Here is a 21,704-nt window from a genome sequence, read left to right as displayed (position 1 = left end):
TGGTGCAGGAGCACATTCTCATAGGATCCCGGGATGTGCAGGAGTGCGTTCTCCCAGGATCCTGGGATGATGCGTGGTGCAGGAGCACGTTCTCACAGTATCCCGGGATGATTCGTGGTGTAGGAGCACATTCTCATAGGATTCCGGGATGATGTGTGGTGCAGGAATGCATTCTCACAGTATCCCGGGATGATTCGTGGTGCAGGAGCACATTCTCATAGGATTCCAGGATGATGCGTGGTGCAGGAGCACATTCTCATAGGATCCCGGGATGTGCAGGAGTGCGTTCTCCCAGGATCCTGGGATGATGCGTGGTGCAGGAGCACGTTCTCACAGTATCCCGGGATGATTCGTGGTGCAGGAGCACATGCTCATAGGATTCCGGGATGATTTGTGGTGCAGGAGCACATTCTCATAGGATTCCGGGATAATGCGTGGTGCAGGAGCACATTCTCACAGGATCCCGGGATGATGCGTGGTGCAGGAGTGCGTTCTCATAGGATTCCGGGATGATGCGTGGTGCAGGAGTGCGTTCTCCCAGGATCCCGGTATGATGCGTGGTGCAGGAGCACATTCTCACAGGATCCCGGGATGATTCGTGGTGCAGGAGCACATTCTCATAGGATCCCGGGATGATGTGTGGTGCAGGAATGCATTCTCACAGGATCCCGGGATGATGCGTGGTGCAGGAGTGCGTTCTCCCAGGATCCCGGTATGATGCGTGGTGCAGGAGCACATTCTCACAGGATCCCGGGATGATTCGTGGTGCAGGAGCACATTCTCATAGGATCCCGGGATGATGTGTGGTGCAGGAATGCATTCTCACAGGATCCCGGGATGATTCGTGGTGCAGGAGCACTTTCTTACAGGATCCCGGGATGATAATGTGTGGTGCAGGAATGCATTCTCACAGGATCCAGGGATAAAGCGTGGTGCTGAAGCGCATTCTCACAGGATCCCAGATAAAGTGAGGAGCGCATTCTGACAGGATCAGGGATAAAGCGTTGTGCAGGACTCAGGAGCGCATTCTCATAGGATCCCGGGATAAGATGTAGTGCACAAGCGCATTCTCACAGGATCCCAGGATAATGCGTGGTGCAAGAACGCATTCTCACAGGATCTCGGGATGATGCGTGGTGCAGGAGCGTGTTGTTCCAGGATCCCGGCATGATGCGTGGTGCAGGAGCGTGTTCTCCCAGAATCCCAGCATGATGTGCGGTGCAGGAGCACATTCTCACAGGATACCGGGATGATCAGTGCTGTGGACCAACCCAATATTGAACCCTACGGACTAAGACTGGGATGCCATTAAAGTTCATGCATGTGTAAAGGCAGGCGTCCCAATACCTTTGGTAATATCGTGTATATCTGTAGTGTTGACTTGTCTATCTCTAAAGCTCTAAGTGTCATTTCTCTCTGGTGCTTGTTCCTTTGTTATCAGCATGAGTCACTTCTCAGAAGTTTTCCCAACACATGAGATAAATTTGTGATGGAGGGGAGAGAGCTCAGCACACAGCTTGTCAATTCATTCCTGTTGCCATGTATGGATGGGGTGTGACCCTTTCCTCCAGTCAGCTCTCACACACTGTAACTGCAGCTCTCCGCCCCATCCTCTCTGCTTCTCACAGATGCAAAAGGATTTTTATCATAATTCCGCTCTTTTGAATGGAAGTAGAGAAGAGAAGACTGCAGATATAAGACTGCTTTCACACTGAAAGCGCCGACCGTTAGCGCTAAAGAACCGCTCAATTTTGCGTCGCTTTTCAGCCGCAAGCAGGGCGCTTTTAACCCCAAAAATAGGTTAAAAACTCCAGTTTTGGGACGCTTTCAAAGTGCTTTTGAGGCACTTTGAAAGCGCTGTCCATTCTGCTATTCGGAGTATCGGATCCCCAATATCCGTATCTGAACAGGAAAACAAAAGTAAGCTTCATACACGAGGGCCACCTACCACAGATAGCCGTATAAGACCAAGAGTTCACCTAAGTTATTTCCCTGTAGAATAGCAGATGGGCCCGGCGGACAATGTTTGTTCGTGTTCTAACATGATAAAGATCGTTGACGTTCTCTCTCTTTCCCTGGAATTGTTGAGGGTTTGGAATTGTGATAGAATCATTCGATTTATTTATTTTTCCCTAGAATTGATGGAGGCTTTGGAGAACGTTTCTTTTTTTTTTAATCTCTTTAGTTGGAAACGTTTACAGACGGGGGTGGGGTTAGGAGCAGAGTAGATAAATGCACTTAAAAGCTATTTCCTTGGAAGAGGGGTGATTGCAGGACTCGTCTTGTGTGTCGCTGGTTCTACTCGGCTTCAGTAGATATTCGGCCCAACCTGATGCTCTGCGCGTAGTTGGGAGGCCTTGTTACCCTGCAATGCCTACTTGTTGTGTCAGATGTTAAACCAACAGAAAATTGTCAATTGTGGCCAAGTTTGGTGCCTACAGGTTCTGAAACCCCAAGGGTCAGCCTTTTCTTCATCGGGATACCCTAAAGTGTCACGATTTATTTGAACTGGGGGCCTAATCATCATGGTGGTGTTGGTCTTGTTTTATACCCTCACCAGACACTATATTAGGTACACCTTGCTAGTACCGAGTTGCACCCCCTTTTACCCCCTTTTACCCCCTTTTACCTTCATTCTTGGTGGCAGGGCCGTTTGAAGGAATTTGGGGGCCCCAAGCAAAATGGTGGCCCCCAAGCACCCCCCCCCCCCGCATGCAAAGCCTACGTTAGCGCTACACTACATTTTTTTCTATTCTTACCTCCCCTTCTTCCCTGAAGGCTGCCGCTGTAACGTGGCCGAGCTCCTCTTCTCCAGTCCCCTATCAGATAGTGCACTACCTGTCAGTCCGGTCGGGAACAGGAAACTGAATCTCCTGTACCACGCGCGGTACCCGGCCGGACTGACAGGACTCCAGGTGGAAGGAGCTTGGCTACATCCTGGGAAAGGGAAGTTGGGGGCCCCAGGCCAGCTCGGGGCCCCAAGCAATTGTTTGTTTTGCCTGTCCTTTAGCGACGGGCCTGCTTGGTGGCATAGATTCAACAAGGTGTTGGAAACATTCCTCAGACATTTTTGCTCCATAGTGACATGATGGCATCACACAGTTGCTGCAGATTTATTGGCTGCACATCCATGATGCGGATCTCCAATTCCATCACATCCCCAAAGTGCTCTATTGGATGAGATGTGGTGAGTGTGGAGGCCATTGGAGGACAGTGACCTCATTGTCCAGTGGTGAGATGATTGGAGCTTTGTGACATGGTGACATTATCCTGCTGGAAGGAGCCATCAGAAGAGATTGTAGTCATAAAGGGATGGACATGGTCAGCAACAATACTCAGGTAGGCCGTGGGGTTTAAAGGGCTAGTAAAGGAAATGTTTTATTTTTTTTAAATAACAAACATATTATACTTCCCTCCACTGTGCAGTTAATTTTGCACAGAGTGGCCCCGATCCACGTCTTCTGGGGTCCCTCGGCGGCTGTTTCGGCTCCTCCCCGCAACAACTCCACACATTCATGCGAGCGAGCATGGTGTGTAGCTGTTGCGGGCACGCTCCCGCGATACAGCGGCGGCCGTAGCTGCCGCTGTATCACTCGGCCCCGGCGCGCTGCGTCATTGGATGTGATTGACAGCAGCGCCAGCCAATGGCTGCGCTGCTTTCAATCCATCCAGTGTAGCCAATCAATGGCCGGGCTGAGAACAGAGGAGGATGACGGGAGCAAGCGCGGGACTTTTGAGGGGTCAGGTAAGTTAAACGATGCTCAATTGGTATTAAGAGGCCCAAAGTGTGCCAAGAAAATATCCCCCACACCATTACACCACCACCACCAGTCTGAACCGGTGATACAAGGCAGGATGGATCCATCCTTTCATGTTGTTTACACCAAATTCTGACCCGACCAATTGAATGTCGCAGCTGAAATCGAGACTCATCAGACCAGGCAACGTTTTTCCGATCTTCTGTTGTCCAATTTTGGTGATCCTGTGCCAATTGTAGCCTCAGTTTCCTGTTCTTAGCTGACAGGGGTGGCACCCGGTGTGGTTCTTCTGCTGCTGTAGACACCAAGTGTCAGTGTGTCATTGTTCTGGGACCCCCAAGTGTCAGTGTGTCATTGTTCTGGGACCCCAAGTGTCAGTGTGTCATTGTTCTGGGACCCCCAAGTGTCAGTGTGTCATTGTTCTGGGACCCCCAAGTGTCAGTGTGTCATTGTTCTGGGACCCCCAGGTGTCATTGTTCTGGGACCCCCAGGTGTCATTGTTCTGGGACCCCCAGGTGTCATTGTTCTGGGACCCCCAGGTGTCAGTGTGTCATTGTTCTGGGACCCCCAAGTCTCAATGTTCTTGGAACCTCAAAATGACACAAATACAAGTTGAATCGTATGGTAAACATTCTGGCGTTTTCGGTCATAATAGTAATGTATCATTTAATATGATTTCCTCCATATCTGACATGACAAGAACGTGGAATAAGAACCGCTCACAGCTTGCTACTTAACGGAGGATTTGTGGGATATTATCTACATTCTATGCTGTCCAATGGTGAATGGCCAACACCTACATGCCAGGGCCTGCTGCTACCCGCCGTCCCGTCTGCCCTTTTTTTTCAGGTGTTGGGACTAAACAGAAAATGACGATCTGTGTGGTTGAAGCTGCTGTCAGCTGCAGGGGGCATGGCTGGCATGTACAGACCTGATTTAGTGTTTGTTCTGTATTGGTGATGTGCCATATGTGCAGATCTCTATTGTTGGCGGGACAAAGAACGTTGCCCTTCATGGCCAGCCAAGGAGTATGTAACCAACAATTGCTATTAAACTCTGCTGAGCGCGGTTTGCCTGTAATCTGGACACATTTCAAAAATTCAACCCTTGTGAAATAATGAGGATGATGAGATCCTTATGAGCGATAACAGTCAAGCACATGGCAAGGAATTTACAATAAGTAGGACATCATAGGTGAGCAGACCACAATCAAGAAGTGCAATGAAATAACACACCTCCCGTTCCTGCCAGTGACCCTACAACCCCACTCAGGGATACATTTCTTTACACCACCCCTTGTGAACCAACAAAACTCACCTAAATCCCCCATCCAGGTCCCTCACGGTCCCTGGTTCCTGAGCGGAGGACCGCTAATCCATCACTGTGATGATGACCAACCAGTCCCCTGACGTCCCCCTGTGATGATGTTTGACCTCTTTGTTCTCCTTATAGCAGGGGTAGGCAACCTTGGCACTCCAGCTGTGGTGAAACTACAAATCCCATCATGCCTCTGCCTCCAGGAGTCATGCCTGTGATTGTCAAGGTCTTGCAATGTCTCGTGGGACTTGTAGTTTCACCACAGCTGAAGAGACGAGGTTGCCTACCCCTGCCTTAGAGGAAGGACCCTGCCAGTGGCCATCCAATAGGAAAGGTCCAAGCCTCACTGACAGTGACGTGGACACCCAAGTAGAAAATAAACATGACTGCGGCTTAACACCAGCGCCTCCCGGGTCTTTAAGGCAGGGGGTCTCAAACTGGCGGCCCTCCAGCTGTTGCGAAACTACAAGTCCCATGATGCATTGCAAGGCTGATCGTTGCAAGCATGACTCCCACAGGCAGAGGCATGATGGGACTTGGAGTTTCGCAACAGCTGGAGGGCCGCCAGTTTGAGCAGGCCTATGCTTCCTTCTATGATCTGGCACCATCTTGTGGTGGCCGTTGGTATGACAAGCCAACCAACAATGCTAATGGAGCTTCCCCTGTGTGTTTTCACTGCCATCTCCTTCCCTCTAATTAGAACATTGTATATATTTTTTATTCTAACACCCTAGAGCAAGGGTCTCAAACTGGTGGCCCTCCAGCTGTTGTAAAACTACAAGTCCCATCATGCCTCTGCCTGTGGGAGTCATGCTGGTAACTGTCATTCTTGCAATGCCTCATTGGACTTGTAGTTTTGCAACAGCTGGAGGGCCGCCAGTTTGAGACGCCTGCCCTAGAGCATGGATAAGCAATTAGCGGACCTCCAGCTGTTGCAAAACTACAAGTCCCATCATGCCTCTGCCTCTGCATGTCATGCTTGTGGCTGTCAGAGTCTTGCTAAGCCTCATGGGACTTGAAGTTCTACAACAGCTGGAGGTCCGCTAATTGCATATCCCCGCCCTAGAGCATGGGTGCGCAACCTGTGGCCCTCCAGCTGTTGCAAAACTACAATTCCCATCATGCCTCTGCCTTTGGGTGTCAAGCTTTTAACTGTCAGCAGCTTGCAATGCCTCATGGGACTCGTAGTTCCGCAACAGCTGGAGGGCCACAGGTTGAGCACCCATGCCCTAGAGAATAAAATGGCGGTCGTTGCAATTCTTTCTGTCACACCGTATTTGCGCAGCGGTCTTACAAGCGCACTTTTTTGGGAAAAAATACGCTTTTTTTTATTAAAAAATAAGACACCAGTAAAGTTAACCCAATTTTTTTTTATTCTGAAAGATAATGTTACGCCGAGTAAATTGATACCCAACATGTCACGCTTCAAAATTGCGTCCGCTCGTGGAATGGCGACAAACTTTTACCCTGTAAAATCTCCATAGGCGACGTTTAAAAAATTCTACAGGTTGCATGTTTTGAGTTACAGAGGAGGTCTAGAGCTAGAGTTATTGCTCTCGCTCTACCAATCGCCGCGATACCTCACATGTGTGGTTTGAACACCGCTTTCATATGCGGGCGCTACTCACGTATGCGTTCGCTTCTGCGCGCAAGCTCGGCGGGACGGGGGGCGCGTTCCTGGCTCCTAACTTTTTTAGCTGGCTCCTAGATTCCAAGCAAATTTGTCAAGCCCTGGGTTAATGGCATTGACATCAGCAACGCCGGTGGCAGTAGTTGTAAAATAGTCCCGGAGCTCCACTTTAAATCCACCCAGCAACATAAACTTACCTTTCCTTTGCTCAACTGTCAGTATGGAAAAGGGATGCCGACCCTGCCACTTTCCTCATTAGAATCCTGCAAGTGCAGCAGCTGGTTGATAATTCTAAACTTGACTCTCTGCACTCAGTGCTGGCACATGAGGGAGCCCATAGTCCCTGCAGTATGTCTACCCTTGGGTTGTCCTGCATGGCAAAAGCACAGGTTCACTTTGTTGGGGGCGATCACAGACAGCAAATTGTCAGTGGGGGGGGGGGGGGGGGGGTCTGGTTTTGGATTTCATATTAGCAGCTCCTCCCAGCTTTATACTTTTATATTGAGACATATAAACTGCTCTACCTGTAGAGAAATGTTGTCTTTTGCAGAGGAGCGCACACACAAGTGAGGTCCTGCGTGTCGCTGAGCGTACCCTGCAGGCACCAGCATGCATCGGCTGACATTGCACTTTGCAGAATATCTGCGGTTTGCCCGATCTTCCTGCTTCGGCCTCATCCTTCTCCGACACGCTTCCCTTACAGGTCGCCATTTGCATAAATGACGCACGAGTCACCCTAAGGGAGGAAGAAGCTTGCCGTTACTTCCGCAAACATCCTCTGCTCATCGGCTTAACCCCTTGTAAGCCCCGAATTCATGTGCGTCTCCGGCGTTGAGAGAAAAGTGCGGCAAACTTTGCGTCGAATGCTTACCATTTAAAGCAGAAACTTCAGTCATTTTTTCATCCTTCCATCTATTTAATCTTCTGCCCTTGTTGTTTTAACCACTTCAGCCCCCCGGACCATTTCGCTGATCAAAGACCAGGACACTTTTTTGCGATTCGGCACTGCGTCGCTTTAACTGACAATTGCGCGGTCGTGCGACGTGGCTCCCAAACAAAATTGGCGTCCTTTTTTTCCCCACAAATAGAACTTTCTTTTGGTGGTATTTGATCACATCGGCGGTTTTTATTTTTTGCGCTATTAACAAAAATAGAGCGACAATTTTGAAAAAAATGCAATATTTTTAACTTTTTGCTATAATAAATATCCCCCAAAAAATATATAAAAAACTTTTGTTTTCCTCAGTTTAGGTCGATACGTATTCTTCTACATATTTTTGGTAAAAAAAAAATCACAATAAGCGTTTATTGATCTGTTTGCGCAAAAGTTATAGCGTCTACAAAATAGGGGATAGTTTTATGGCATTTTTATTATAATTTTTTTTTTTTACTAGTAATGGCGGCAATCAGCGATTTTTATTGTGACTGCGACATTATGGGGGACACATCAGACACTTTTGACACATTTTTGGGACCATTGTCATTTCTACAGCGATCGGTGCTAAAATAATGCACTGATTACTGTGAAATTGACACTGGCAGTGAAGGGGTTGGCCACATGGTGGCGCTGTAGGGGTTAAAGGGGTTGTAAAGGAAAAACATTTTTTCCCTAAATAGCTTCCTTTACCTTAGTGCAGTCCTCCTTCACTTACCTCATCCTTCCATTTTGCTTTTAAATGTCCTTATTTCTTCTGAGAAATCCTCACTTCCTGTTCTTCTGTCTGTAACTCCACACAGTAATGCGAGGCTTTCTCCCTGGTGTGGAGAAAGCCTCTTGAGGGGGGGAGGGGGCGAGCAGGAGTGTCAGGACGCCCACTAACACACAGCTCCTTTCTCTATTTGCAAAGTAGAGAGTGTCCTGACTTGCCTGCTTGCCCCCTCCCCCCTCAAGAGGCTTTCTCCACACCAGGGAGAAAGCCTTGCATTACTGTGGGGCAGATCCACAAAAGAATTGCGCCGGTGTATCTATTGATACGCCACGTAATTTCAAATTTTGCGCGTCATATCTTTGTTTTGTATCTTCAAAACAAGATACGACGGCATCTGGGATCGATCCGACAGGCGTACGTCTTAGTACGCCGTCGGATCTTAGGTGCATTTTTTCCGCCGGCCGCTAGGTGGTGTTTCCGTCGAATTTCGCGTCGAGTATGCAAATTAGCTAGTTACGGCGATCCACGAACGTACGTCCGGCCGGCGCATTTTTTTACGTCGTTTGCGTTCGGCTTTTTCCGGCATATAGTTAAAGCTGCTATTAGGAGGCGTACCAATGTTAAGTATGGCCGTCGTTCCCGCGCCGAATTTTGAATTTTTTACATCGTTTGCGTAAGTCGTTCACGAAAAGGGATTTGACGTCACCGTCGTAAGCATTGGGTTGTTCCGGTTTAATTTCGAGCATGCGCACTGGGATACCCCACGGACGGCGCATGCGCCGTTCAAAAAAAACGTTGTTTGCGTTGGGTCACAGCGTATTTACATAAAACACGCCCCCATCACATCCATTTGAATTCCGCGCCCTTACGCCGCCGTAACTTACGGCGCAAATTCTTTGTGAATTTGAAAAAATAAAAATAAGTTACGGCGGCGTAGTGTATCTTAGATACGCTACGCCCGGCGGGAAGATGCGCCGCGCTACGTGGATCTGCCCCCGTGTGTAGTTACAGACAGAAGAACAGGAAGTGAGGATTTCTTTGAAGGGGCCGCATAATTTCTGATGGCGGCCCTGCCCGCTGGTGTCCCATGACCGGGTCACTGAGCTGAAGAACAGGGAGAGGTGAGTGTAAACAAACCTCTCCCTGTGCTTCCTAGTGAGACTGTCACTGATCGTCTGTTCCCTTTCATCAATCAGTGATGTCACACGCCAAGCCACGTCCCCCTACAGTAAGAAACACACATTAGGACACACTTAACCCCTTTAGCGCCCCATACAGGTTAACCCCTTCACTGCCAGTGTCATTTTCACAGTAATCAATGCATTTTTATGGTCCCAAAAATGTGTCAAAAGTGTCCGATGTGTCCGCCATAATGTCGCAGTCACAATAAAAATCGCTGATCGCCGGCCATTACTAGTAAAAAAAAAAAAAAATATTAATAAAAATGCTATAAAACTATCCCCTATTTTGTAGACACTATAACTTTCGCGCAAACCGATCAATAAACACTTATTGCGATTTATTATTATTTTTTTACCAAAAATAGCTAGAAGAATACGTATTGCCCTAAACTGAGGGAAAAAAAAGTGTATTATATATTTTTTGAGATATTTATTATAGCAAAAAGTAAAAAATATTGATTTTTTTTTTCAAAATTGTCGCTCTATTTTTGTTTATAACGCAAAAAATAAAAACCGTTTGACCCGGTCCGAAGCTCCAGGACCGCGGGACCTGCGGACCCGATCACCGCTGGAGTCCTGCGATCGGTCCCCAGAGCTGAAGAACGGGGAGAGCTGTGTGTAAACATGGCTTCCCTGTTCTTCACTGTGGCAGCTTCATTGATCATGTGTTCCCTTTTATAGGGGGACACAATCGATGACGTCACACCTACAGCCACACCCCCCTACAGTTGTAAACACACTTCAGGGAACACATAACCCCATCAGCGCCCCTTGTGGTTAACTCCCAAACTGCAACTGTCATTTCCACAGTAAACAATGCATTTTAAATGCATTTTTTGCTGTGAAAATGACAGTGGTCCCAAAAATGTGTCAAAATTGTCCGAAGTGTCCGCCATAATGTCGCAGTCATGAAAAAAATCGTTGATCGCCGCCATTAGTAGTAAAAAAAAAAATGTATAAAAATGCAATAAAACTATCCCCTATTTTGTAAACGCCAAAAATTTTACGCAAACCAATCGATAAACGCTTATTGCAATTTTTTTTACCAAAAATTGGTAGGAAACTGAGGAAAAAAACGTTTTTTTTATATATATTTTTGGGGGATATTTATTATAGCAAAAAGTTAAAAATATTGAATTTTTTTCAAAATTGTCGCTCTATTTTTGTTTATAGCCCAAAAAATAAAAACCGCAGAGGTGATCAAATACCACCAAAAGAAAGCTCGATTTGTGGGAAAAAAAGGACGCCAATTTTGTTTGGGAGCCACGTCGCACGACCGCGCAATTGTCAGTTAAAGCGACGCAGTGCCGAATCGCAAAAAGGGGCCGGGTCCTTTTAGCTGCATTTTGGTCCGGGTCTTAAGTGGTTAATGTGTTTCCTTTTTGTTATTCCAGGAACTAAACTTCAAAAGCTTTTACTCAGCTGAGAGGAATCTGAACACCCAAAAAGCACAAAAACGCTCAGGAGGAAGTAAACAAGTGTATTTATTGCCTTATTAAAATGACAGTTGTGTAGTATATAATAAACAATGGACTGTTCATATCTACTAGTGCACACAATGGACGGCTTGTTGATGATTGGTTACCCTTTACAGTAAAACCTTGGTTTAAGAGTAACTTGGTTTGAGAGCGTTTTACAAGACAAGCAAAATGTTTTAATAAATTTTGCCTTGATATACAAGCGATGTCTTGATATAAGAGTAGCGTCATGTCACAACTGAGTATAAAAGAGAAGAGAGGAGCCTCTAAGTGTAGCAATATGGTTACATTTAATGAAGGTACAACTTATTGCTACACTTAGAGGCTCCTCTCTTCTCTTTTATACCCTGTAAAAAAAATGCTTTGATATACAAGTGCTTTGGATTACAAGCATGTTTCTGGAACGGATTATGCTTTTACTGTACCAATAATCCTCAGCTTTAGGCCTAGCCTGCGTCTTTAAGGCAGGTTGATTTATTCGGTCAGTCGCCGATGTTTTCCCGTAGATCCGCTGATAAGTATCTTTCTCTTCCTTGTCTGGAATATCGAACGAATAGTTCCTGTTTAAATGTAATCTGTTTTCTGAGACGGCCAAAACCAGCAAAGCCCTCGCTGCCAAGGAAAGCAGATTAGAGGGGGGGGGGGCTGTCCAACTATTTTATCATTGGTACCTAACGCCACCGGAGACCTCAACTGCTTCCCGTCCTTCTGTCTTGCAGGAAATCCGAAATGAAGCCAGCGATTTCCCGTGCAAAGTGGCGAGACTGCTGGAGAACAAAACCCGCAATCGCTATAGAGACGTCAGTCCATGTGAGTACAACGCACTTTCACTTGTTGGGCCAACTAAAAATAGTTTTTCCCGCTTTTGTATGCATGTGGGAGTCGCTCTTTCCATCACAAAAGGTTACAAAAAAAAGGAAAAGGAAATTGCATTTGAAAAGGGAGTTTAGTGATGGAAGATATTTCTCTACAGAAGGCACACTTTTGCTAGTCTTCGGCTCCGTTCACACCTCAGCGATTGGAATCGCCGCGATTCTACCCGTGATTCCAAATTGCCACAAATGGCGGGACGCTTGTGCGATACCATTACTTCTCAAAGGGGTTGTAAAGGTAAAAAAAAAAAAAATCCTAAGAAATAGCTTCCTTTACCTTAGTGCAGTCCTCCTTCACTTACCTCATCCTTCCATTTTGCTTTTAAATGTCCTTATTTCTTCTGAGAAATCCTCACTTCCTGTTCTTCTGTCTGTAACTCCACACAGTAATGCAAGGCTTTCTCCCTGGTGTGGAGTGTCGTGCTCGCCCCTCCCTTGGACTACAGGAGAGTCAGGACACTCTCTACGTTGCAGATCGAGAAAGGAGCTGTGTGTTAGTGGGAGTCCTGACTCTCCTGTAGTCCAAGGTAGGGGGCGAGCACGACACTCCACACCAGGGAGAAAGCCTCACATTACTGTGTGGAGTTACTGACAGAAGAACAGGAAGTGAGGATTTCTCAGAAGAAATAAGGACATTTAAAAGCAAAATGGAAGGATGAGGTAAGTGAAGGAGGACTGCACTAAGGTAACGGAAGCCATTTAGGGGAATTTTTTTTTACCTTTACAACCCCTTTAATGGCTCCCCAAATGCGTTGTGATTTTTCAGCGATTGTCACGCAATAAATCGTGGCAAATCGCAGCGTGCGATGCTGTGGCCCCAAAAGAAGCTCCTGCTCCTTTTTGCGTGACAAGCATCGCACTTTGCGATTTACCGCAGTTGCAGCACGATTTTTCGTGTCGACAATCGCGCCAAAATCTATGCGCTATTGGGGTGCCGTTAAGAAGCAATGGCATTGCACACACGTCCCGTGATTTTGGAATTGCGGGCAGAATCATGTCGATCAGGTGTCTCAGTGGTTGAGTTTACTAAAACTGGAGAGTGCAAAATCTGGTGCGGCTCTGCATAGAAACCAATCCGCTTCCAGGTTTTATTGTCCAAGCTTAAAGCGGAGTTCCATCCTAAAAAATGAACTTTCTATTAACAGCTTGCCTTTAATGTAAAAAATCAATAAAAATTACTCACTTCTATTTGGCTGTTACTAGGCATATTTCGTAATGTGCCTAGTTCCTGGTCCTAGGTGGTTCAACTTCCTGTCCTAAGACCCCATTGCCTCCTGGGAAATGATGACACTCATTTCCCAGGAGTCTCTGGGCATTACTGTGCCTAAAAATCGCCCAGCATGCACCTCTCCCTGAAAACCAGGAAGAATAAGGAACTGGGCTTCACATGCCCACACATATGATGGATACGGCCACAACATGAGCTGGAGGATACAAGGCAAGTGTTTGGAACGATTGAGGAGCTATTGATATGTTTTAGGGACTATGTAATGCTGAAGTCATAAGCTGATTGGTTACCATGTACAGTTGCACCAGTTCCTGCACTCAACAGTTTTAGTAAATCAAACCCTCTGGTGTACTTAACCACTTCCGGGGACCGCCCACCGCATATATACTGCGGCAGGGCGGCCCGGCTGCTCAAAATCATGTACTTGTACGTGATTTTGTGCACACAATCTGGGGTGCACCGCCAGAGCGTCGCTCCCGCTCTGATTGGACACAGTGGAAGCCAATAAGCGGGTCCGGCAGCCACAATGGCCGTCAGGACCCGCCCATCGTTTGGAGGAAAACAGTAGTAGGTGCCTGTACCCTATGGTACCCAATCTGCAAGTGTAGGTGATGGTACCCTATGGCAGTGGTCATCAACCCTGTCCCTCAGGGCCCACTAACAGGCCAGGTTTGCAAGATAACTAAAATACATCACAGGTGATATTATTTGCTGCTCAGTGATTGCAGTAGTCTAGTCTGCATCTCCCCAAGGTAATACATAAAACCTGGCCTGTTAGTGGGCCCCCGAGGACAGGGTTGATGACCACTGCCCTATGGTACTCACTCTGGAAGTGTAGGTACATGTACCGTATGGTACCCACTCTGCAAGGGTAAGTGCATGTACCCTATGGTACCCACGCTGCAAGTGTAGGTGCATGTACCCTATGGTACCCACTCTGCAAGTGTAGGTGCATGTACCCTATGGTACCCACTCTGCAAGTGTAGGTGCATGTACCCTATGGTACCCACTCTGCAAGTGTAGGTACATGTACCCTATGGTACCCACTCTGCTGATGTCCAGCCTGATTCTATTGGTCTTCTGACATGCTGCGTAGGTGCTGTATAGTATCTTTTCTCTGTGCCCCTTGTATCACCAATCGGCTATAAACATCTAAAGCCGATCCGGTGTCTTTCCTCAGTATAGAAGATATCTTCTTATACACACTTTTGTGGACAAACAGGAAACTGGAGACATTCCAACATGTAGATGTAAATAGTTTTCTAAACGTCGGAGTCCTGCGATGATCTGACAGCGGCCTGGTCTTGGGTGGGACATCATAGGGTCCCAGAGACCAGCAGATGTCTCTTCTCTAATGCTCCCAATTACTGTCATGTTACACCGCTACTCAGGACATTGGACTCTAAACATGGAGCCGATGATTTGCATCATGTGCGGGGGGGCTGATCGTCACCCAATGGGGACAGCGTTGCTCTGGCCATGTGGCTTCAGATAACTACTCGGGTAAACCTGTCACCATGGAAGAGACGGCAAACTGTCACAAACATGTAAAGTACCGGTATATGTAAACCTGAATGGCATTTGGTTTGCTTTTATTTTTTTCATCCTTAGTTACATCTCAATGCTGCTGATCTTGCGGACTCCTGCAATCTCTTTGCACCCACTTTTTGTTTACATGCACTTTAGCAATGACTGCATGGCATTTCTCAGGACAGGTTTCCTGATGGTGACAGCAGTGGATAAAGTCTGTGTAATGTGTGTTGAAATGTCCACATGACTCAACCAGATGCCCATGTAACAGGGTGACAATTATGAGGCGGAGACAGAGTGTTGTCACCCTATAGCAGGAAGTTGCAAACAAAACAATTATTTCCTAGCACACTTACCAGTCAGCCTGCAAAACAACTGAATTTACCTTGTCTAACAGTTTACATTAAAAACAGAGGCCCAAATTCTCGTAGAATCGCGCAAAACTGCGGCGCCGTAACGTATGTCATTTACGTTAGGCCGCCGCAAGTTTTACAGGCAAGTGCTTTATTCACAAAGAACTTGCCTGTAAAGTTGCGGCGGCGTAGCGTAAACCCCCGGCGCAAGCCCGCCTAATTCAAATGATCCGGGTAGGGGGCGTGGAGCATTTAAATTGGGCGCATTCCCGCGCCGAACGTACTGCGCATGCGCCGTCCCTAAAATTTCCCGACGTGCATTGCGCTAAATGACGTTGCAATCATTGGTTTCGACGTGAACGTAAATGGCGTCCAGCCCCATTCACGGAAGACTTACGCAAACGACGTAAATTTTTTAATTTCGACGCGGGAACGACGGCCATACTTAACATTAGTTGCCCCTCATATAGCAGGGGCAACTTTACGCGTCGCAAATCTAACGCAAACGTTGTATCTTCACTGCGTCGACCGCGCGTACGTTCGGGAATTCGCGTATTTTGCTAATTTGCATACTCGACAGGGAAAACGACGGAGGATACGGATATGCATCTAAGATCCGACAGCGTAAGAGCCTTACGCCTGTCGGATCTAATGGTTATCTATGCGTAACTGATTCTAAGAATCAGTCGCATAGATACGACGGCCCAGATTAGGACTTACGACGGCGCACATTGCGTTGCGCTGTCGTAAGCCCTTTGAGAATCTGGGCCAGAGGGTTTTGTTTGCTCACATTTGCAAATATATGCGTAACCTGCAGTGCCCAAGCCAAAGGTCCTCTGTATATACTGCGCTCCTAACGCTTTCCAGAGTCTCTATAGTAGGAGCACATATAAGAATGGATACTGTAGACTACGGATATGCAATGATTGGACCCCCAACTGTTGCAGAACTACAGGTCCCATGAGGCATAGTAAGACCCTGACAGTCACAAGCATGACACCCAGAGGCAGCGGCATGATGGGACTTGTAGTTTTGCAACAGCTGGAGGTCCGCTAATTGCATATGCCCGCTGCAGACCATGGGTGCTCATCCTGTGCCCCTTCCAGCTTTTGCGGAACTACAAGTCCCAGGAGGCATTGCAAGGTTGACAGTAAGGCCCCTTTCACACATGCGGACCGCATGTTCGCTTTTTCATCCATCCGTTTACGGATGAAAAAGGGACATACATTGATCCCTATGAGATAGCGGGTGTCAGCGGATGAACCCACAGGGCCGCTGATAGGGGGAGACCACCAGTCCTCCTGTAGGAGGCCCGTGCACACAGGGGGGCATGGAAAGCAGAGGGAGTCGGTATGGTCGGAGAGGGGGGGGGGCAATTACAGAAGGATGCCCTGTGTGGGTCTCTGCAGCAGCTGAAAGCCGTTTTTTTTCTCCCTACGGACAGCTTTCAGCTTCTGCAGAGAGAGACACAGACACGGGGCAGTGTTCCTGTAATTGCTTCCACCCCACCGATCCACCTCCCTGTTCTGCCTGCTTATGATCCCCCTGTGTGCCCCCCCCTGTCACTGTGCTGCCCCCCTCTCCCAGCTGACCGGCTTCCCTTTCCCGTAAAAAAAAATAACAGATTGTAAAATAAAAAAAATGATTTTTTTAAATGTTCACACAGGTTCTCTGATATTTTTGTGTCTGCTAATAGTGATTTTAGTGTATTGTTTTGTGAAAATATTTGTTTTGATATATTCAGGGGGGGGCGCTGCCAGGTAGGTGTACGGGGCCCCATGATTTCTAACAGCAGCCCTATTCACCCGTGACTGGTGTGTTTATCGGATTTAATTATGTGTATTGTTTATCTCACAGTTGACCACAGCCGGATTAAGCTACACAGAGAAGACAATGATTACATTAACGCCAGTTTGATCAAGATGGAGGAAGCTCAGCGCAGCTATATACTGACACAGGTAGGTAGTACTGCCTATACATCATTTATAAATGTATTAAAGTGGAACTAAACCCTCCTAACGTTTTCAGCCAAGGAAGCTGCCATCTTGGCCTCTGTTTGATCTTCAACTGCCCATGGTGCTGCACATGTGATCAGCTATGACTTCAGCCATTGGATGGTTTGACAGTTTGGTTGACTTTGGCGGTTACGGTTGACAGTGGCGGTTACATTCCCAGGAATGTAACTGCTTTTTTTCAAACTGTAAAATCGATGGGTTTAGTTCCGCTTTAAAAGCACAACTGCAGCCACAAATAAAAAAAAGTTTAAAAAGGAAATGGATCGTTAGATAAAATAACAAAAGCTTTTACTGCAATATTTCCCCTACCGTACTTCTTTCTGCCTCTAGATGTCCTCAGTCTTGATGGTCAACATCATTCAACCCATTTCCACTGAGCCTAGGTCACCCTGGACCAGCCTCTCAGCCAGTGACTGGACAGTGAAAGGAGAAGCAGCACAAAGATGAGCTCTTTATCACGTTGCTCTTTCCTCCGAATCTGAATTTTTATTGCCAGGACATGAATTGATTGGCTACATGTGCTGCTTTTTCCTCTCTTGCTCCAGCCCTGCTGTGCCGTGATTGCATGAGGCTGATAACTGGTTAAATCCAAGTGCTTACATTGCTTGCCTTGAGAAAATATATATATTAATGATTATGGAGCTGTATTTATTTGTATCTGTTATAGCTACATAGGCCCGGATTCACAAAGCACTTACGCCGACGTATCTCGAGATACGCCGCGTAAGTGTAAATATGCGCCGTCGTATTTATGCGCCAGACTCTGAAACCAAGATACGCCTGAAAATAGGCTTCATCTGACCGACGTAACTTTCCTACGCCGGCGTATCGTGGGCGCATATTTACGCTGGCCGCAAGTGGCGCTCCCATTGATTTCCTATTCACATATGCTAATGAGGGAGATACGTCGATTCACGAACTTACATGCGCCCGGCGCATAATATACGCGGTTTGCGCAAGTCGTAAGTTATTCCCCATATATGAAGCGCAACTCATGCAAACGTATGGACCATGCAACACAGCCGTCGTATTTTACGTTGTTTACGTAGTACGTGAATAGGGCTGGGCGTAGGTTAAGTTCACGTCGTAGGCAGTGATCCGGCGTATCTTATGGAGTACTTCCGACGTGATTCTGAGCATGCGAACTGGGTTGCGTCCACGGGATGGCGGATGCGCCGTTCAATATACGTATCTGTCTGAGACTCAGCCCATCATTTGCATGGGGTCACGCCTCATTAGCATGGCTCACGCCCACTTCCACTTACGACGGCTTACGCCAAGGGAACGCAGCGCAGTTTGGGAGGCGAGTGCTTTGTGAATTCGGTGCTTACCTCTCTGCGCTATGTCGGCGTAGCGTATATTAGATACGCTACGCCGGCATAAATATGCGCCAATGTATGTGAATCCGGGCCATAGAGTTTAGCTTTAAAAATCATCATGATTGGAAAATGGGGGTCACACTGTAATAATGTAACCATCTACAATAAATGGCGTAGTTTTTGGTGAAAGTGTGATTTTAGAAGTTGAAACCATTGATGGTGTCACCTTACTCCAAGTGGACAGCAGCAGTACCTATGTTCCTGCCTTGATAGGTCTCCCTTTAAAGCTACTTTGTTGCTTAAAAAAATATATAAAGAGAACAGCCCCCCCCCCCCCCCCGAAAATATGATTCTTATTCCTTATATCTCTGTTACGTGGTGAGTCTGAACTTCCCTGTCTTTAAGACTCACATCTGATTCTGCAGCATCTGATGCCTCATTGAGTGTTGCATGCCCGCATTCTCCACTGCTTGCTGTGGTTCTATATGCTGGCCCCCTATGTGACTTGTGGCTGTAGTAGAGGCTTAGGGGCTGACAGGAGACCAGGAATGTAACATACCTGAAAGTGTCTGACAGAAAGAAAAAAATCACCACTCAGGGATACTAATCGAGAAAATCTCATCACCTGATCCGAAAGCCACAGGTGCTGACTGCCAGCACCTGTGGCTTTCGGATCAGGTGATGAGATTTGCACTGCGCATGGGATAATGCAAAATGAAGGAAGGATTTCTGGACAGCCGCACTCCAGAACTTGTTGCTTTTATTGTAAAACAAAAAACACAGGATACATGCCACAGCAAACGGGGTACAAGCTGACGCGTTTCACACCAAACCTTAGTGCTTAATCATAGCTATCAGTCAGCTAGCTGGCAGTAGGGCAGTGGACAATGTCGGTAGGCTGGAGGGCCACAGGTTGAGTACCAATGGTCTAAACAGACCCCTAATGTCCCACTTTTGAGACAGAGAAAGAAACTGAGGACAGAGATTCCCCAGTCACTTTCTCTGCAGCCTGCAGTACACATATAGCCGGATTCAGGAAAGTTACGAGTCTTACGACGGGCGTATTAGTAGATACGCCGTCGTAACTCCGAATCCGCGCCGTCGTATATTTAAGCGTATGCTCAAACTGAGATACGCTTAAATATTGCTAAGATACGACCGGCGTATCTTAGCTGTCTATTTACGCTGGCCGCTAGGGGCGTCTACGCTGATTTACGCCTAGAATATGTAAATCAGCTAGATACGCCTATTCACGAACGTATGCCCCGCCGTCACAGTAAAGATAGTGCCGTTTACGTAAGGGGTTTTCAGGCCTAAAGTTATTCCACCAAAAAGATGGCGCAGCCAATGTTACGTATGGACGTCGGACCCGCGTCAAATGTAAAAAATTTTAAGTCGTTTGCGTAAGTCGTCCGTGAATGGGGCTGGACGCAATTTACGTTCACGTCGAAACCAATACGTCCTTGCGGCGTACTTTGGAGCAATGCACACTGGGATATGTCCACGGACGACGCATGCGCCGTTCATTAAAAACGTCAATCACGTCGGCTCACCAGTCATTAACATAAAACACGCCCCCCTGTTCCACATTTGAATTAGGCGCGCTTAGGCCGGCCCATTTACGCTACGCCGCCGTAACTTAGGAGGCAAGTGCTTTGTGAATACAGCACTTGCCTCTCTAACTTACGGCGGTGTAGCGTATATGCCATACGCAACGCCTGCCTAAAGTTGCGCCCGCCTACGTGAATCTGGCTAATAGTTTACTATGCATCAGTTAAGAATGAAGACAGGAGCGATCGGTACAGATCACTTGCTGTGTTTAAAAAAGGAAGAAGAGGGAAGCTGGCAGCACTGCAGGGGGAGAGAGGAAGCAGGGGGGAGTCGGCACCACACAGGAGGATTAGGGTGTGCCCAGGCACACCCTGTGCATACGCCTATGACTGTGAGGATTGGGGGGGCACGTAGAGAAGAGTCTGGACACTGCGTGGATGGGGCGGCAGTGGGGGAGGGTTGAAGCACAATAGCAGGGAATGGGGACACTAAGGGGGATTTGGAAGATACTATCTTCTCCAGCTGTAAATGAACCCAACACACAAACAGCTTTTAATGGAGCCCTTCCAGTGCCAGTGAACATAAAATAATGATAGTGCAGCGCAAAACAAACAATTTTAAACTATACATACAGAAAGTTAAAACATATGATATATAATTAAAAATTATATAATAGAGTCCATATAAAGTGCTCAAGTGCAAAAAGATGATCCAGATCGGAATATAATAGTGCAAAAATCCAAAGGGTGATATCCAGAAGGAACCTCCACCAAATAGCAGGAATGGCCTCTCACCTTACAACTTCCACCTGCAATAGGTCACAAAGCATAATCAGAGAACCACCTGTTCTCAGAGGACAGCAAGCAATGCAGCAGTAGAACCACGATATCAGTCAGACTCAGGATCAGGACATGGCAATCAGGGCATAAAAAACAAAGGAGAGGAAATCTAGTGCTCTCTGAAGCCAAAATACATTTATTTAAGAATAAAAAACGAATACACTCACTGTATAAGCACTCTCAAACGAGTGCAGCGAAACAGCATAAAACATCCATAAGAGCATGGGTTTCAGTCTAGGTCGGCGATCGCGGGTGACGTCACATGTGGCCCCTTCCCCTCGTACGACGTTACGTCCCTATGAGCGGGACTTCATCAGCGTGGGGTGAAAAAAGGCAGCACTAGATTTCCTCTCCTTTGTTTTTTATGCCCTGATTGCCATGTCCTGATCCTGAGTCTGACTGATATCGTGGTTCTACTGCTGCATTGCTTGCTGTCCTCTGAGAACAGGTGGTTCTCTGATTATGCTTTGTGACCTATTGCAGGTGGAAGTTGTAAGGTGAGAGGCCATTCCTGCTATTTGGTGGAGGTTCCTTCTGGATATCACCCTTTGGATTTTTGCACTATTATATTCCGATCTGGATCATCTTTTTGCACTTGAGCACTTTATATGGACTCTATTATATAATTTTTAATTATATATCATATGTTTTAACTTTCTGTATGTATAGTTTAACATTTTTTGTTTTGCGCTGCACTATTATTATTTTATGTCAATGTGAGGTGTTTTATTTGAATTTACCTTAGTGCTGGCTCGCATTTTTTAGTTTATATTTACATTCCAGCGCTGAATAATTTTTCTTTATTAGTGCCAGTGAACAGAAAATACTGGGGCAGATTCACGTAGATCGTCGCAAAATTGTGCGGGCGTAACGTATCTCATTTAGGTTACGCCTCCGCAACTTAAATGGGCAAGTGCTGTATTCTCAAAGCACTTGCTCCGTAAGTTGCGGCGGCGTAGCGTAAATCACCCGGCGGAATTCAAA

At 46.9% G+C, this 21,704-nt stretch overlaps 1 protein-coding gene across 1 annotated transcript in view; it reads left to right on the top strand.

Annotated features, from left to right (window-relative positions):
- The window catches only part of PTPN1 (protein tyrosine phosphatase non-receptor type 1), a 94,609-nt gene that overhangs the window by 55,624 nt on the left and 17,281 nt on the right, over positions 1–21,704 (top strand). Inside the window, exons 2-3 of the mRNA XM_040331469.1 lie at positions 11,733–11,823; positions 16,854–16,954. Of these exons, the coding sequence (XP_040187403.1) occupies positions 11,733–11,823; positions 16,854–16,954 (192 nt within the window). The remainder of the gene's footprint in view (positions 1–11,732; positions 11,824–16,853; positions 16,955–21,704) is intronic.

The sequence above is a fragment of the Rana temporaria genome, chromosome 12 (assembly GCF_905171775.1).
Source record: "Rana temporaria chromosome 12, aRanTem1.1, whole genome shotgun sequence".
NCBI classification, from domain to species: Eukaryota; Metazoa; Chordata; class Amphibia; order Anura; family Ranidae; genus Rana; species Rana temporaria.
This window is presented reverse-complemented; position numbering and strand designations above follow the sequence as displayed.